Source organism: Notolepis coatsorum, assembly GCF_963971535.1.
Source record: "Notolepis coatsorum genome assembly, chromosome: 12".
NCBI lineage: Eukaryota > Metazoa > Chordata > Actinopteri > Aulopiformes > Paralepididae > Notolepis > Notolepis coatsorum.
In genome coordinates this window covers 6138797-6157781 of record NC_140176.1, presented here as the reverse complement: position 1 = coordinate 6157781, position 18985 = coordinate 6138797, and the positions used below count along the sequence as shown (strand labels likewise).

The following is an 18985-nucleotide window of genomic DNA, read 5'->3' as shown; positions in this document are numbered from 1 at the left end:
AACGGGTAAAACGTGAGGAACAAATTGTAAAGCGCTTTGTATAAAAGCCGTTATATAAATGCAGCCATTTACCATTTACCATGCTCATTTACTAGGAAGAGAGATATTGCGTCTTTTGTGCGCAGCATGCGCAGTTCGTGCTTGTTGCTCGACACGAATACATTTCCAGGTCAAAGGACCAACGCCTCATGTTGATACATAGATTGTTCTATTCAGAAAACCACGATGGGTATTCTTACCTGCTTCTCGACTTGGCATCCTCGGCCGGTTTGACTTTAGTATTTTTATGATTTAATGCCGAGTCTGCTGAAAACGCACCTTATGGATGGATCATCACCTTTTTTCCCTCTTCATAATAATCTCCAATAGTGCGCTACACACGATCATCGAAGATTTAATTCAAATTGCTTTTGAAATAGGTTTTTCATTGGCTATATATAGTAGGTCTAGTATGCTGCTACTACAACTGCATGATTACAATTACTGCTACTACAACTTATTATAATTATATATACTATATATAGTAGTCATAGTATATTAAAATAATTAATTTTACATTTTATAATTGTTTTTCTATTTGCAGATATGAACAGGGGTTTGCCAACGCTGTTGTTCGTCATTCTGAATCAGCTGAATGCTAAGTCGCTAGAGAACTTTATATGGCTCCTCACTCAGGCTGAGGCGGACGGCCTCTCAGTGATACCTCCGGCTGATCTACCTCCTGAAGCCCCAGTTCGTGAAGTTGTGGATAAGATATGGCAGACCCATGGAGGACATGGTATGTCTGTCACCTGTAGGATTCTGGAGAAGATTAACCAAAATAAACTGTCTGAAACACTGGCAGACAAAGCAGCACGTCTCTAAACAGGTATGTCTTGCATTCATTTACACCCCTTTAGAAGTTTAGCCTACACAAACAAGACGGATATATCTGTTAGCTTGACGATATTAATGGCCAATATATATATATATATATATAATGATAGCAAAATAAATGCATAATTTGAAAAATCCTGAATTTCCCCAAGGGGGTTAATAAAGGAACACTTGACTCTACTAATTACCTCCACTGTAGTCTGACTCGCATGCTTTTTTATTATTTTGGTGACCCCATGACCTTTGGTGACCCCATGACCTTTCCTCTAGTGACACCTTCAGGTTAAAAATGGAAAATGAACATATCTCCTGACATTTGAGTTGTTACAGTCACACATTTTTTATGGGAACATTCATGACTCCTAAAGGAATAAACCTACTGATTTTGGTGACCCTGTGACCTTTCCTCTAGCGCCATCTTCAGGCCAAACTGAAAGTTATGTCCAGACTTCCATAAATTACTTCTGTGAACATTTATGATCATCATATATTTTTACAAATAGTTTCAGATTTGACTCATGACCCTTAACTCAATCAGCACCGGAGCGAGATGTGTGGTTAAAAGGCCAGCGTTCTAAAGTATAGGAATACGTGGCGGTGTTTGCAGGGCTATAACTATATTCTATATTATAGCTATGGATACAATACTATGGCCCATTTGACATCGACTATCTATCGTTCAATATGTGAAAAAGAAATAATTTTTTTATCATTACATTCCCGTTTTATACTAGGGATGCACTGAATGGGAAATTCTTGGCCGAAACTGATACCGAAAATAGGAAACAGTTGGCCGAAAACCGAATGCCGAAAGGCCGAAAATTATTCATAGAATAGAATTTTTTACCAATGTTGTTCAGCTACCTGATTATGGAAAAATATATGATTATGGCAAAACTTAACTTAAATAATAAATAATCACTATTATGGGTCCATAAAACATTTATTCAGCACTTCTGAATGCATACAGTACATTAATTCCAAGTCAAGTGGCAGACATCTGTGCTCTACTGAGCGCACCTTTCTAGTCCGCAGATGAATGTGCTCTCTTGACTTTGGCACAGTAGACGCGCGACGTGTATTCTCGAGAATGATAATAATAATGCTCTTCAGATTATATTATCAACGACAGACAGCGTCAATGTGAGAAACACAATCCCCCCCCTCTTAAGTTAACCGCAACGGGCATATAGTAAATAAGGATATAAAGCATGTTAAAGACTCATTTATTGGACGCTTTGCGCGCTGAGTTTATATAGAAACAGCGCGACACATAGAAACAGTGCGCATGTGGGGAGCTCCAGTAGCTCACCGCATATCTCGGCGCTATTTCTGCGTCGGGGAAAACCGTGCTGCGTCACGGATCTGGTGGACTCCGAGTTCGATTCCCGGACCCGCCGTCATTTGCCAGAAGGTCTTCCCCTGCTCTATATCCCGTTTCACCCTGTATCTGTCGGTCATGCTTGACCAGAAAAGCGATAAACGCTAAAAAATTAAGTTTAAAAAAAAAAGAAACGGTGCGCATGTAATGACTGAAGCCACGTTTTGATGACATCATCACAACAACACGCGTTAGGTTACAGGTTGTTTCTGTTTCGGTGATATATTTTCGGTGAAAAAACTCTTTCGGCCGAAAGCCGAAAGGCCATTTTTGGTCATTTTCGGCCGAAAACTTTCGGTGGCCGAAACTTCGGTGCATCCCTATTTTATACCGTGGTGAATATAAGTATGGTTTTAGAGCGGTCTAGGGTAATTCCTGGGAGGCTGGTAATAGCCCGCAACGTGTATTATACTAAATGCATTGGCGTTCCGTCCCTACACATGCTACAATTAAAAAATCCCGGCTGTCAGGAGATGAAATTATATTAAATATATGAAATGTTTTTGTATTCAAGTAGTTTTCTGCGGAGCTACTGGGGTGTTGGTGCGTCTGGCGAGAGCTTGTGAGGAACGCGCAATCATTTAAATTGCCGTGCAAAGTGCAGCCGCTAGTTCAGTGTTGCTATGCGTTGTTGTTGTTTTTTTGCTAGCATGGCCGTGAAATTGGTATTACATTTTGCTCTAAGTTGTATTAAAAAGTCTTCAGTTTAACTTGTTGAAACCTGCCGATTTCATTCTAATAGACCATGCCTAGATGATTATTGATGGATCTTACAATATTACAGTTCCGAGGTTTATGCTATACTGCAACAACACTCACAGAAACTCACTGACTAATATGAATATATGTTTCAATTGTCCCACAGAGACGGCAGAATCACACCCATCTGGCCATTAAGCAACTCCATGTTGGATGTGGAGGGAACTGGAGAAGAGAAGTGGAAGAATGTTCACCCTATTTGTCTTTTTTCTTTTTATTTTTTATCTCATTATGTTAAAGGAGCTGTAAGTGGTATTTCTTTGTTTAAATAAAGTGTTAAATAGCTCTACATTCAGACACCCATCACTGATGTAGAGTGTCTGGTCAGTAACATGGGTCTCCCAGTCCCTCCACTCTGCAGTAAACAGCCATCACTGATACAGAGTGTCTGGTCAGTAACATGGGTCTCCCAGTCCCTCCACTCTGCAGTAAACAGCCATCACTGATATAGAGTGTCTGGTCAGTAACATGGGTCTCCCAGTCCCTCCACTCTGCAGTAAACAGCCATCACTGATATAGAGTGTCTGGTCAGTAACATGGGTCTCCCAGTCCCTCCACTCTGCAGTAAACAGTCATCACTGATATAGAGTGTCTGGTCAGTAACATGGGTCTCCCAGTCCCTCCGCTCTGCAGTAAACAGCCCTCACTGATATAGAGTGTCTGGTCAGTAACATGGGTCTCTCAGTCCCTCCGCTCTGCAGTAAACAGACATCACTGATATAGAGTGTCTGGTCAGTAACATGGGTCTCCCAGTCCCTCCACTCTGCAGTAAACAGACATCACTGATATAGAGTGTCTGGTCAGTAACATGGGTCTCTCAGTCCCTCCACTCTGCAGTAAACAGCCATCACTGATACAGAGTGTCTGGTCAGTAACATGGGTCTCCCAGTCCCTCCACTCTGCAGTAAACAGTCATCACTGATACAGAGTGTCTGGTCAGTAACATGGGTCTCCCAGTCCCTCCACTCTGCAGTAAACAGCCATCACTGATACAGAGTGTCTGGTCAGTAACATGGGTCTCCCAGTCCTTCTGCTCTTCAGTAAACAGACATCACTGATATAGTGTCTGGTCAGTAACATGGGTCTCCCAGTCCCTCCGCTCTGCAGTAAACAGCCATCACTGATACAGGGTGTCTGGTCAGTAACATGGGTCTCCCAGTCCCTCCGCTCTGCAGTAAACAGCCATCACTGATATATAGTGTCTGGTCAGTAACATGGGTCTCCCAGTCCCTCCACTCTGCAGTAAACAGCCATCACTGATACAGAGTGTCTGGTCAGTAACATGGGTCTCCCAGTCCCTCCGCTCTGCAGTAAACAGCCATCACTGATATATAGTGTCTGGTCAGTAACATGGGTCTCCCAGTCCCTCCACTCTGCAGTAAACAGCCATCACTGATACAGAGTGTCTGGTCAGTAACATGGGTCTCTCAGTCCCTCCACTCTGCAGTAAACAGCCATCACTGATACAGAGTGTCTGGTCAGTAACATGGGTCTCCCAGTCCCTCCACTCTGCAGTAAACGGAACTGGTATCCCTTCCCACTTTATCCAACCAGGAGAGAGAACCCTAGATATTTTGTACTTATTTTGAGAAATCTTGCCAAGCCAAATTAGTTTACTGCACTGGCAGATTATTTGACTTGTTTCATGTGAGCGGGTCAGGGTCAGGGTTACCGGGCCCAGCAGCACGAGCCACAAGTCTCCCTCTGTCATTTTTCATATTTTTACAGATAATATTTTGTATCTAGTTAAATCTAGTTAAACCTCAAGTCTCAGAGCAGAGGAAAAACAGAGCCAATCCGATCTAAAGTCTGGCTGCATTTTTAACACCTTGGCAGTCAGGTGATAGGTGTGAACAATAGTCCAATTGTGTCCACCCCTAACCACTCCCCTAACCACTCCCCTAACCACTCCTCTAACCACTCCTCTAACCACTCCTCTAACCACTCCCCTAACCACTCCCCTAAGCACTCCTCTAACCACTCCCCTAACCACTCCCCTAACCACTCCCCTAACCACTCCCCTAACCACTCCTCTAACCACTCCTCTAACCACTCCTCTAACCACTCCTCTAACCACTCCCCTAACCACTCTAACCACTCCTCTAACCACTCCCCTAACCACTCCCCTAATCGGAAACCTACCATCCTCTGATCTGGGTCTCCTCTCCATCCCTCGCACCAGGTTGCGGACTTTCGGGGACGGAGCCTTCAGCGTGGCGTCCCCCCCCCTCTGGAACTCTCTCACAGAGCCTTCAGCGTGGCGTCCCCCCCCCTCTGGAACTCTCTCACAGAGCCTTCAGCGTGGCGTCCCCCCCCCCTCTGGAACTCTCTCACAGAGCCTTCAGCGTGGCGTCCCCTACCCTCTGGAACTCTCTCACAGAGCCTTCAGCGTGGCGTCCCCCCCCCCTCTGGAACTCTCTCACAGAGCCTTCAGCGTGGCGTCCCCTACACTCTGGAACTCTCTCACAGAGCCTTCAGCATGGCGTCCCCCCCCCCTCTGGAACTCTCTCACAGAGCCTTCAGCATGGCGTCCCCCCCCCCCCTCTGGAACTCTCTCACAGAGCCTTCAGCATGGCGTCCCCCCCCCCTCTGGAACTCTCTCACAGAGCCTTCAGCGTGGCGTCCCCCCCCCTCTGGAACTCTCTCACAGAGCCTTCAGCGTGGCGTCCCCCACCCCCCCTCTGGAACTCTCTCACAGAGCCTTCAGCGTGGCGTCCCCCCCCCCCCCTCTGGAACTCTCTCACAGAGCCTTCAGCGTGGCGTCCCCTACCCTCTGGAACTCTCTCACAGAGCCTTCAGCGTGGCGTCCCCCCCCCCCTCTGGAACTCTCTCACAGAGCCTTCAGCGTGGCGTCCCCCCCCCCCCTCTGGAACTCTCTCACAGAGCCTTCAGCGTGGCGTCCCCCCCCCCCTCTGGAACTCTCTCACAGAGCCTTCAGCGTGGCGTCCCCTACCCTCTGGAACTCTCTCCCCCCTGAAATCCACAACGCCCCAACCCTGGACACCTTCACATCTGCTCTCAAGACGCACCTTTTCACCGCTACGGGACACACAGACACCCTATCTGCCCTGGAGGCCCCTAACACACAGACACCCTATCTGCCCAGGGGGCCCCTAACACAGACACCCTATCTGCCCAGGAGGCCCCTAACACACAGACACCCTATCTGCCCAGGAGGCCCCTAACACACAGACACCCTATCTGCCCAGGAGGCCCCTAACACACAGACACCCTATCTGCCCAGGAGACCCCTAACACACAGACACCCTATCTGCCCAGGAGGCCCCTAACACACAGAACAGAAGCCCTATCTGCCCAGGGGGCCCCTAACACACAGACACCCTATCTGCCCAGGAGGCCCCTAACACACAGACACCCTATCTGCCCAGGAGGCCCCTAACACACAGAACAGAAGCCCTATCTGCCCAGGGGGCCCCTAACACACAGAACAGAAGCCCTATCTGCCCAGGGGGCCCCTAACACACAGAACAGAAGCCCTATCTGCCCAGGGGGCCCCTAACACACAGAACAGAAGCCATATCTGCCCAGGGGGCCCCTAACACACAGAACAGAAGCCCTATCTGCCCAGGAGGCCCCTAACACACAGAACAGAAGCCCTATCTGCCCAGGAGGCCCCTAACACACAGAACAGAAGCCCTGTCTGCCCAGGGGGCCCCTAACACACAGAACAGAAGCCCTATCTGCCCAGGGGGCCCCTAACACACAGGGACGTTATAACAGCCATATCTTCAGCTGATAGTTGATTCCTTGATTAGCCCGGTCAGGGGCGTAGCTGGGGGGGGTAGCTATGTTTGTTTCTGAAGTGTGTGTGTGTGTGTGTGTGGGTGTGTGTGTGTGTGTGTGAGATATATAGAGAGAGAGGGGGGGCTTTGTTAGACTATTGCATTGGTCCATTCATTGAAGATGAACGCAATGCGACATCCTTTACTAGGCTCACCCACCAACAGTGCAGGTGCTGAACTGCTGATCCGAATGTATAGGTAAAAACCATATTATGCGTTTTCATCAATAAAAAACAGACACCATTTTTATAATGCCCAACGATTTTGAAACCTTCTTGCAAACAATTTCACAATGATTCTTAAAGCAGAGTTTCTCATCGATATTGACACCTAAGAATTTCACTGATGAAACTTGTGCAAGTTCATTGTTATTGATACAAATCTTGGTTCTGTCTGAAATGTTTTTGTTCTTATTTCTAAAAATAATGAAGTTAGATTTTTTGACATTGAGTGATAACTTGTTTAACTGAAACCAATAGGAAAAATGAATGAGTCCAGAATTTGCTTTATCAATAAGGGAATCAAAATTCTTGTCGGTGACGAAGAGATTTGTGTCATCAGCAAATAATATAGGTGACAATAAACTGGATGCATTTGCAAGATCATTCACATAAATCAAAAACAACAAGGGTCCTTGTGGAACACCACATTTTAGTACAGCCAGCTGTGATCGATTACCATTGAAAACTACAAAGTAATTCTCAACCCATTGTATAACCTGTTTTTTAAGACCATAACATGACATTTTTGATAATAAAATTTCGTGATTCACTGTCAAAAGCCTTTGATAAATCTAAGAAAATTCCTAACGTATATTCATTTTTCTCCAGTGCAGCTGTAATTTTTTCTCTAAGGTGCAAAAGAGCCATATATGTAGAGTATTTTTTTTTCTAAAGCCAAGGTCCTTTACTCTTCTCCCTTTACATGTTACGTGATATCATCAGAGAACATAATGTAGATTTCCATAGCTATGCGGATGATACACAACTATACATATCTGCTGAACCAAATGATACAGCGATTAGCTCCATTACAGACTGCTTACTGGCAATAAATAAATGGATGAGTAAGAACTTCCTGAAACTAAACGAGAACGAAACTGAAATTCTAATTATCGGCTCAAACTAAAAAATAAACATTAATAAAGAACCTGGGGGGACTAACCCCTTGGATCAAATCTGAGGTCACTAGTCTTGGGGTTATCATAGATTCAGAACTGAACTTCAATTCTCATATTAGCAAAGTGACGAAAACATCGTTCTTCCATCTCAGAAATATAGCAAAAGTACGACCATTTATTAATCAGAACGATGCTGAGAAGCTAATTCATGCATTCATATCTAGCCGGTTAGACTACTGTAATGCACTTTTCACAGGTCTCCCTAAGAAAACCACAGAGAGGCTTCAGCTAATCCAAAACTCTGCAGCCCGACTGCTAACTAGAACCAAAAGGAGAGAGCACATTAGTCCAGTTTTAGCTGCTTTACACTGGCTTCCTGTAACATTTAGAATTGACTTTAAGGTCATTCTCCTTACATACAAAGCTCTAAATGGACAGGGACCTAGCTACATCGCCAACACTCTACGAAATTACACACCAGCAAGAACACTGCGATCATCAGCTGCTGGACTACTAGAGGCTCCCAGAAGCAGTCAAAAGAGGATCGGTAATGCAGCCTTTATCAACTATGCCCCAAAACTATGGAACAAACTACCCCAAAACATCAGGGAAGCCAACTCGCTAGACATCTTTAAAAGACAGCTTAAAACCTATCTCTTTGCTCAGGCATTTCACTGATAGATATCTGCTACCACCTAGTGGCAAGAGGAAACATCAGGGATATCCTGACACAACTTGTATTTACCTGCACTATTCTTACCCTGCCTACTCTTATACACTGCCTATCAAATTCATGTGTCGGTTATTGCACTTTTACTATTTTTAAACTGAATCATTTTAAACTATTTGTATTATTTGCTAGATCCAAATGTGAAACACTGTGATTAATTGTATTACTGAATAGAGAGCCTATTAGGATGCTAGATCCTAATGTGAAACACCGTGATTTACCATACCTTGCTATGCTCGCTCATGCCTGTATTCTATTTTATAATTTTTAGACTATTTTTAAACTGAATCATTGTAAACTATTTTTATTATTTGTGTTACTGAAAACTGTAAGCGGAGAGCCTATTGGGATGCTAGATCCTAATGTGAAACACTGTGATTTGCCATACCTTGCTACCTGTATCTTTTTTATGCCCGCTTATGCCTGTATTTTTTACTGTTGTGAAGCACTTTGAACTGCAACCTCTGTATGAAAAGTGCTATACAAATAAAGTTGTTATTATAAAGTTATTATACTGATGTTCGAACAAGATATTGTTCATCTAGATGTTTCATGATTCTACTATATACCAGCTTTTCAATAATCTTTGAAAAACAAGGTAGTATCGATATAGGACGATAGTTTGAGAATACAGAGGGGTCATCAGCTTTAAACAGCGGTATAACCTTGGCAATTTTGAAGGCTTGAGGGATAGTGCCTGATTCAAGGGACATGGAAAAAATTAAGGATAAAGGATCAATAATTGAAGATGCAACCTTTTTGATCAAAGAGGCTGGAATTTCATCATGGCCAGGAGAAGAGTTTTTTAGGCTCATAATAATATCAAGTACTTCTGAGGTCTTTACAGGCTCAAAAGCATTTAGAGAAGCATACTCATAACTTATAAAATCAGTTGGAGAACCATGAGCATTGCCTATATGTTTTGCAAGACATGGTCCCACATTCGTTTCAGACAAACGATGGAAGGTATGATTACAAACACTGACCAGAAGGTTACTTTTATTTGTGGTGATTATAATATAGATTTTTTAAATCCTAACAAACTATCATTGATAGACGAATTTAAGGATGCAATGTATAGTAGGAGTCTATTTCCTATTATTACACAACCGAGTATAATCACATGTCACTCAGCAACATTAATAGATAATATACTTACTAATAATTTAATAGATAATATAGAGAGAGGACTATTAATAAACGACATTAGTGACCATTTATCGGTGTTTGTAGTCTATCATTGTGATGTTAAAGTGGTTGATAGTAAAGTAATCATGCAAAGGAGATTAAGAACGGAGGACACTTATGGCGGCTACGTGGCGTAGTGGGCAAGGCGCTCGCCACGAATGCGGAGACGCTGGGCTTGCCTGTTCGAGCCCAGCGCTCCACATTGCTTTCAGTTTAGCTGGTCGTTCATACTAATACACATTGGCCGTATTAGGAGGTGGGAAACTGATGGGTGGGGATCGGGCGTTGTGGACAGCGACTCCTACAGGTCGGTTGGTGCGCCTGCGCAGTAGAATCAGGAAGTGTCGGGGGCAGCGTGAGCCTCCCACGCGTTACTCCTCGCCACTGAGAGATCGAGCTGCGCAGGTGAAAAGATGCAACTGCTGTTACCTCAAGTACCGGAGGGGACTTGTGCTATGTATGACTTAGTCCACATTGCAGCCGGCTTGTGGGAGGCAAGAAACAGCGTTCGTGACAGGGGAGGGTTGAATTGGATGATACGAAATTGGGATGGGAGAAAATGTAGAAAATGGGAGAAAAAGTGGATAAAAAAAAAAAAAAGAACGGAGGACACTTTAAATAGGTTCAGAAAAGAACTATTATCACAGGATTGGAGAAATGTATATGAATCAATAGATGTGGATTCTGCTTATGATTCTTTTCTGAATATGTTCCTGCTGTTATATGACAGAAGCTGTCCAATGCAGCAAAGTAGAACAAATGCAAAAACCTTATATAGAGAATTTATAAAGCACAGAAATAAAGAGAAAGAAATTAAGTTTATACTTAAACTATATAAAAATAAACTAACTGATATTGTAAGAAAATGTAAGAGAGTACTATAATAATGTATTAGAAAAAAAAAATAACATAAAGGGAATATGGAATATATTAAACTCAATTATAAGAAATAAAGCAACTAGTTCTGGCTTTCCAGATGAATTTATAGATGAGGGAAAGTCAGTAAGTAATAAAAATTAGGTGGCAGAAGGATTCAACAGTTTCTTTGTTAATGTGGGGCCTAAATTCTCCACTTGCACAAATTGAAAGTAGGCACTTCCGGCTGACTTCCGGTTGCCAATGGTACTTCCTGTCCCATCCAAATACATTGGTTTTAGCTACTTTTCTCCCCTTATTTAAACAACTTTGTCGGCACAGAGAGGCAATGAAACGTTTGTATTATTATAGTATAGAATGTATTTAATAAGCAAACGTTTGTCAGCAGGGTTTTTGGGCTGTATTTCATGTAAAAACGTTTACTGTTAGTTTCCTTGCTCAGCCAGCATTAGCTAACAGAAGCTAGTGGTTAAACAGGCCGGATTAGCTTTGAGCTAACTATCTTTCCCGACCCATGTATTCATTCCATTCTAAACATAACGTTAGTTTACAAAACATGACATGTCTATATAACGTTGAGGAACAAATTATAAGTGTGTGGGTGTGTGTTTTGGTGAACATTGGACTGCAAACAGAAAATGCATCACAGTTAGACAGTAGCTACTGTTAGCTGCCCTTCCGGATTAGCTTTGAGCTAACTATCTTTCCCGACCCATGTATTCATTCCATTCTAAACATAACGTTAGTTTACAAAACATGACCAGTCTATATAACGTTGAGGAACAAATTATATAGACGGGTAATGTTTTGAACAACTAACGTTACGTTTAGAATGGAATGCATCGGCAAAGATCCGTTAGCTCAAAGCTATTCCGGCCAGTTTATCAACTTCCTGTCATTTAGAAATATGATTTTATAGTGAAAATCATTACCAAAACGTCCGGAAAAACCTAACGGGAGCATTATAGACTGTCATACAAATGTACAAATGCTATAAGGTGGCAAGAAATGCACTATAAACAATACTTTGGGTCGGGAAAGATAGTTAGCTCAAAGCTAATCCGGAAGGGCAGCTAACAGTAGCTACTGTCTAACTGTGATGCATTCGACAGACAGACCGGCCCAGGCAGTTCAGCGTCGCGGAGCATTTAGCCAACATTTAGCTACATTAGTTAGCCAACCAGCCAGGCAGCGCCGTTATCTCACGGGACGAGTAGCTACATTAGTTAGCCAACAACCAGCCAGGCAGCGCCGTTATCTCACGGGACGAGTAGCTACATTAGTTAGCCAACAACCAGCCAGGCTCCCGATGCTGGTTGAAGTGGAGCTAGGTAGCCAGCAGGCTAAATGCTCCCGACGACATCAACAAGCTGCTGGAGCCAGCTAACGTTAGCTTGACTGGTTGCTGGCTAACTAATGAAGCTACTCGTCCCGGGAGATAACGGCGCTGCCTGGCTGGTTGTTGGCTAACTAATGTAGCTACTCGTCCCGTGAGGGCGTGAGATAACGGCGCTGGTTGTTGGCTAACTAATGTAGCTACTCATCCCGTGAGATAACGGCGCTGCCTGGCTGGTTGTTGGCTAACTAATGTAGCTACTCGTCCCGTGAGATAACGGCGCTGCCTGGCTGGTTGTTGGCTAACTAATGTAGCTAAATGTTGGCTAAATGCTCCGCGACGCTGAACTGCCTGGGCCGGTCTGTCTGTCGAATGCATCACAGTTAGACAGTAGCTACTGTTAGCTGCCCTTCCGGATTAGCTTTGAGCTAACTATCTTTCCCGACCCAAAGTATTGTTTATAGTGCATTTCTTGCCACCTTATAGCATTTGTACATTTGTATGACAGTCTATAATGCTCCAGTTAGGTTTTTCCGGACGTTTTGGTAATGATTTTCACTATAAAACCATATTTCTAAATTACATGAAGTTGATAAACTGGCCGGAATAGCTTTGAGCTAACGGATCTTTGCCGATGCATTCCATTCTAAACGTAACGTTAGTTGTTCAAAACATTACCCGTCTATATAATTTGTTCCTCAACGTTATATAGACGGGTCATGTTTTGTAAACTAACGTTATGTTTAGAATGGAATGAATACATGGGTCGGGAAAGATAGTTAGCTCAAAGCTAATCCGGAAGGGCAGCTAACAGTAGCTACTGTCTAACTGTGATGCATTTTCTGTTTGCAGTCCAATGTTCACCAAAACACACACCCACACACTTATAATTTGTTCCTCAACGTTATATAGACAGGTCATGTTTTGTAAACTAACGTTATGTTTAGAATGGAATGAATACATGGGTCGGGAAAGATAGTTAGCTCAAAGCTAATCCGGCCTGTTTAACCACTTAGCTTCTGTTAGCGAATGCTGGCTGAGCAAGGAAACTAACAGTAAACGTTTTTACATGAAATACAGCCCAAAAACCCTGCTGACAAACGTTTGCTTATTAAATACATTCTATACTATAATAATACAAACGTTTCATTGCCTCTCTGTGCCGACAAAGTTGTTTAAATAAGGGGAGAAAAGTAGCTAAAACCAATGTATTTGGATGGGACAGGAAGTACCATTGGCAACCGGAAGTCAGCCGGAAGTGCCTACTTTCAATTTGTGCAAGTGGAGAATTGGCAGAGGAGATAACTCCGCCACAAGGGGGAGGTGTTTCGAATTATTTTGAAGAACGAAACCCAAGTACTATCTTCTTGAGAAATACGGATAAAATGAAATTATGGATACTGTGAACAATTTTAAGAATAAAATATCAACAGATTGGAACGGCATTGACATGACCTTAATTAAGCAAGTAGTAATAGCCATAGCAGACCCTTTACTAGTGCATATTTGTAACCTCTCATTCAAACTGGGTGCCTTCCCCACCAAAATGAAAACTGCAAAAGTGATACCGATCTTCAAAGCCGGTGAGAAAAATCTATTCACCAACTATAGGCCGGTTTCTCGCCTTTCCCAGTTCTCAAAGATAATGGAAAAGGTATTTGCTGCACGATTGGACAGTTTCATTGATGAACACGCATTACTTATAGACGGTCAATATGGATTTAGATCGAATCATTCAACGTCATTGGCACTAATGGACCTAGTAGAAGAACTGACGAGCATAATTGATAATAAGAAGTATGCAATAGGGGTCTTCATAGATCTGAAGAAGGCGTTTGACACTATAAATCATGATATTCTGCTACTAAAATTGGAAAGGTATGGGATCAGAGGAGTAGGGCTCAAATGGTTAAAGAGTTACTTAGAACAAAGACAACAGTTTGTGCAATTGGGGAAGTACAGGTCCACTCAGTCAAACATAATCTGTGGTGTGCCGCAATGACGCATAGACTGTCGCGGCGAGAGATATTTGTCTAGACTCTAGGGTAAATGTCATGATGCACCTGCACTACAGTAGCCACGAGTGAATGCTGTTATATAATTACATTTAGTTTTATTTTTTTTATGCACTGTTTGTAACAACTTTTCAATAACAATTATAAAGTTACATGACAATTAAAGAACTGAACGTAAGCCATGTGAAATAAAAACATGCATGCACACACCTACACACACGCACACAATAAACAGTAGAAGTGGAAAGTTAATGTTTGGTAAAAACCTGGTACATGATGATGTCATAGTGACGTCCCAGCCCTTAACAAACAGCAGGTTGCCGAGTGGGAGGACAGCCAGCCAGCCACACATCATCATCAGGGGGGGGGCGTGTCTCACCAAAAAGTGACCCAAAATACACCTACGTGCTGCTGGACTTCTGACCGGCGGGGGACAGACAGACCACCACCAGGGGCCACACAGCAGCAGGGCAGCAGGACCGGCTAAAAGACATGTCCGCGTCGCCTCTCCTGCGTTCCCCCCGGGGGGAGTCACCACCAGAGGGGGCAGCGGGGGGCGGAGAGGCGCCTCTCCTGCGTTCCCCCAGAGGGGAGTCACCGGAGGGGGCAGCGGGGGGCAGAGAGGCGCCGCCCGGACGGCGGCAGGACGGAGGAGGAGAAGAAGAGGATGATGATCTCATGGGAAACGACACGGAGGACGCGTTACAGTTGGAGAGGTACATGAGAGACAGGAGGAGAGCCAAGTCTCTACCCGCCTACCCGGGGCACGTGTGTCTTCTGGAGGAGCCGGGCATCGACGACGGTAACAACGGGGGGAGAAAACGCCGGGTGACGTTCGCGGACTCCCTGGGTCTGGACCTGGCCAGCGTCAAACACTTCAGCCGTCTGGAGGACCCCCAGATACCGCGCAAAGTGCTCCAGAGACTCACCGCGCGCTTCCCGCCGCGCCGCCAGCAGCAGCTGCTGCAGGACGAGGACCTCGACGGACTGTGCGCGAGCTTCCAATCATCCTCCAGACTGACCGCGCAGGCGCAGCGGCGCCGGCTGGTCCCGCGCTTCCTCCTGGTGGCCGGCGAGGAGCTCGAGGCGAGGGTCAGAACGAGCCGCGTCGCCCTGGAGAACGTAACCGTCACGCAGTTCGACGTCCGTGGTCAGATTCGGGTGTTTACCTCTGGCGACTGTCCCTGGAAGGAGGTCGGTGTGAGGTATATGTCGTATATGTCACAAATGTAACAGTACTATATATACCTGTATGTCATGTATGTCCCTATGCCATAAATGTCATGATGTCATGTATGTTGTGTATGTCATAAATGATGTCACTATGAATTGAAAATGGGGGACCCTGATGTAAACAAGACGAAAGTCTTTCTCTGGTCTGCATCCCCTTAACAATTGTGTCACGTGTATTGAGCCATACTGTATTGTACCCATTCTGCAATCTGTTAAATAAAGTTTTCATTATTCATTCATTCACTCATTCATTCATTCAAAAACTTTGGGTGCCACGCCCCTTCCGGGAAGTGCGTAGGCCTTGCCACCTTAAAGAGCACCTACGGGAGGCTGCAATTCGAAACTGGCCACCGTAAATGCCCAAAACCCCCACTACCTCCTAATAGACAGTCTCCTCACCACCGCATGTATATATTCCCTCCCCGCCGTATGTATATTTCCCTCCCACCCACCCACCCCCTCCTAATGTACAGTCCCCTCCCCATCTTATGTATATACTCTGTCAGGATCTAGGGGTAACAGTACTGTATATTTGAATACCGCCTATGTCACAAATGTATCAGTACTAAATACCTATATGTCCCTATACCATAAATGTCATGTATGTTGTGTATGTCAGAAATGTCTATATGAATTGAAAATGGGGGACCCTGATGGAAACAAGACAAACGTCTTTCTCAGGTCTGCATCCCCTTAACAATTGTATGTATTGAGCCGTACTGTATTGTACCCATTCTGCAATCTGTTAAATAAAGTTTTCATTCATTCATTCATTCATTCATTCATTCATTCATTCATTCACCCATTAACCCCATGTAAGTGCTCACCTTGTTTGTAGAGCTAAACCTATATTTTATATTATAGCTATGGATCTAATAACGCCGTAGATTGTCAGTGGGATATAATCCAATTATCTGATCGCCATTCCAAATATTCATCGCGATCGTTTGTCCGACGTTATCCAGCATTGCACATGAACGGCCGGGCGGATGAACTCGTCGAGGCAACCGCGGCGACCGCTTGTCTTGCCGGAGTGTTTAGAACCCGCCCCCACGCCGCAGCTCGGCCGAGAAAACAAACCACATCGTTTCAAATGGAGTGCAATAGCGGACGCAAGGCGTTAGGCGGCGGTAATGCCCGTCTGCGATCCCAGACACATTCAGGACAGCATGCACAATAAGGTGCCTTGATTGATTATGAATGGCAACAGTAGCGAATAAAATAAATAACGAAACAGAAACGTAGATCTACGTTTCCGGCACTCAACGGTCGGGCCACAGAAAAACGTAGATCTACGTGAACGGCACCCAATGTGTTATAATTGTGTCTATTGAGCCGTACTGTATATTGTACCCATTCTGCTAAATCTGTTAAATAAAGTTTTCATTCATTCATTCAGGTACACCTTCAACGACTGGCTCTCCAGCGTGGACGCGCAGGCCCTGCCGGTGCCCGTGGGTAGTTTTCGTGAGCCGACGATCGGGGAGTGCTTCGCCTTCACCATGTACACACCGCCGCCTTTCGTGGACACCGGCTCCGCCGTCCATTTGGCCGTGTACCTGCGGAGCGAGGAGGGGGAGTTCTGGGACAACAACCACGGACAGAACTACACCATGAGATACCACCACTGCGCTCCCGGCGTGTGACGCCTCTTCTTGTGAGCGCCGCTTTCCACGCCACCTGAAAGTCGTCGGTGTGCGTCGCGCCGCGTAAAAGCTCTCCGTCCACCAGAGACAGTGCCGGCGGAGGAAACGTCTCTTTGGAATCTGTTTCTCTACAACTCGTGAACGAATCAAACATGTTTCGACTAAAGTCACAGTTTTTGTATTTTCGACACCGTGGCCACGAGTGGGTTCTTCACAATGATGATTATTATTTGTCAATTGTCCTGGTTTTGATATAATATTTCCTATTCTAGAATAGAATATAATAGAAATACTTTATTTATCCCGAGGGAAAATTCGGCACTACAGATCGCTCTCAGTAAACGGTAAACATTTAAATAGTCAAAAACAAAAGTCACGAATAAGAGTAAAAATAAGAATAAGAATAAAATACGGTCGGGGATATACATGACATGTTCTATGTTATGTATATATACATTCTAAAATATAAAATATACAGTAAGTGTACAGTAAAAAGTGTACAATTGTACAGTGTCAATTTAAAAGTAAAGTAAAAGTCCAGGAAGATTTGATAGTACTGTCACCCTGTGGTCAGCGATGCGTGATAGAGTCTGATGGCTGTCGGAATGATGGACTTCCTGTGCCGTATTGTGTGATAGGCTACTTTGGCCTGTCAGTCAATCAAAGTGGATATGATTGGAGGAGGTACACTGCAACCACAAAACCTGGATTGTTTGTTAACAGTGGTGATGACTGTGTTTGTTAACTGCTTAAGAGGGTGGTGACTGTGTGTGTGTGTGGGGTGGGGGGGATAGAATGTTTATGCAGATATCTCTTCCAACATGGCTGCCTGTAACCATTGCAAAGCGTGATGTTTCTGTTCCACTGTGACTTGTTTACAATATCCAGCAATAAAACACCAATTACATTTCTTGTTGATATAATATTTCTCATACTGTAGTAGCAACTGTCGTCTCTTCCAACATGGACGAAACATACTGTGCAAGGCCTCTATTGATTATTATTATTGATATATATATTAAAACATATGAAAGGGGATTTGAAAACACAACTACAATACAAGTAGTCACACAACTACAATACAATACTGGGAGTTTGACATGGAAGTGGCCAACCAACCCATGTTAGTAATATTAGTAACGTATTTTCTCATCAAATGTTCCAATGTGTTGGCCAGTTAATCAAATCAATCAAACTGTATTGCACATTGCATTTTACCCACTGCTGAACATTTGCACATTGCTCATTGCACATCATACAACATACTTTTTTCCAAGTTGGGACTGTACATACATAACCTTTTGTTATTTAAAATTGTATAATATCTATCCTGTTATCTGCACTGCACACGTTTTAGAACTGTACTGTATATATAGTCATCTTTATTTTAGTCATATTTTATCTTATTCTATGCTAATTTTATTTTATTTATATTATTGGATGCTGCTATGGTTGAGGGACCACAGCAAAGTGAATTTCACTATTTTTTTTGCTGTAAAGTACTGAATGACGGGACAATAAAAGGAATCTGAATCAGATGAGGGGTCACATTAGTGCCATTAGCCAGCCTGCATGGCATGGACCACACAGTAGAACCGGGTCACAGCCTGTATGGACCACACAGTAGAACCGGGTCAGAGACTGTATGGACCACACAGTAGAACCGGGTCAGAGCCTGTATGGACCACACAGTAGATCACTGCATGCCTTTTTATTTCTAAAGAAATCCATTGTTTTCTCTTCCTGGAAAAACAACGTAATCTGTGATTTGCGTCATTCTGCACTTAAGGGCAAACACCAAAAGAAATGTCCAGTACAAGAACTGTAAATGTTTCAGATATATATATATGTTTTAAAAGGTCTGTTTCATTCAGAAATATGTCAAATGGCAGAAGCTTGTGATGTGCTAAATGTTTTTCCCAGGGATATTTAACCCGAAGACCTTAACCAGAATATGCAGTATTCATATGTAAACATGTACTGTAACAGTCTGTCTGTCTGTCTGTCTGTCTGTCTGTCTGT

At 43.9% G+C, this 18985-nt stretch overlaps 2 protein-coding genes across 2 annotated transcripts in view; both read left to right on the top strand.

Annotated features, from left to right (window-relative positions):
* The window catches only part of LOC311238570 (uncharacterized protein), a 51582-nt gene extending 48066 nt beyond the window's left edge, over nucleotides 1-3516 (top strand). Inside the window, exons 13-14 of the mRNA XM_084326669.1 lie at nucleotides 584-868; nucleotides 3123-3516. Coding sequence (XP_084182795.1) covers nucleotides 584-864 — 281 coding nt within the window. The 3' untranslated portion in view covers nucleotides 865-868; nucleotides 3123-3516. The remainder of the gene's footprint in view (nucleotides 1-583; nucleotides 869-3122) is intronic.
* An 11060-nt stretch (nucleotides 3517-14576) lies between these two features.
* ppp1r3g (protein phosphatase 1 regulatory subunit 3G) lies at nucleotides 14577-17001 on the top strand (the record flags this gene model as incomplete). Its single annotated transcript, XM_084326769.1, is given in 3 exon segments — nucleotides 14577-15289; nucleotides 16717-16957; nucleotides 16960-17001. Coding segments are annotated over 3 exon segments (996 nt in total).
* Nucleotides 17002-18985: the final 1984 nt, after the last annotated feature.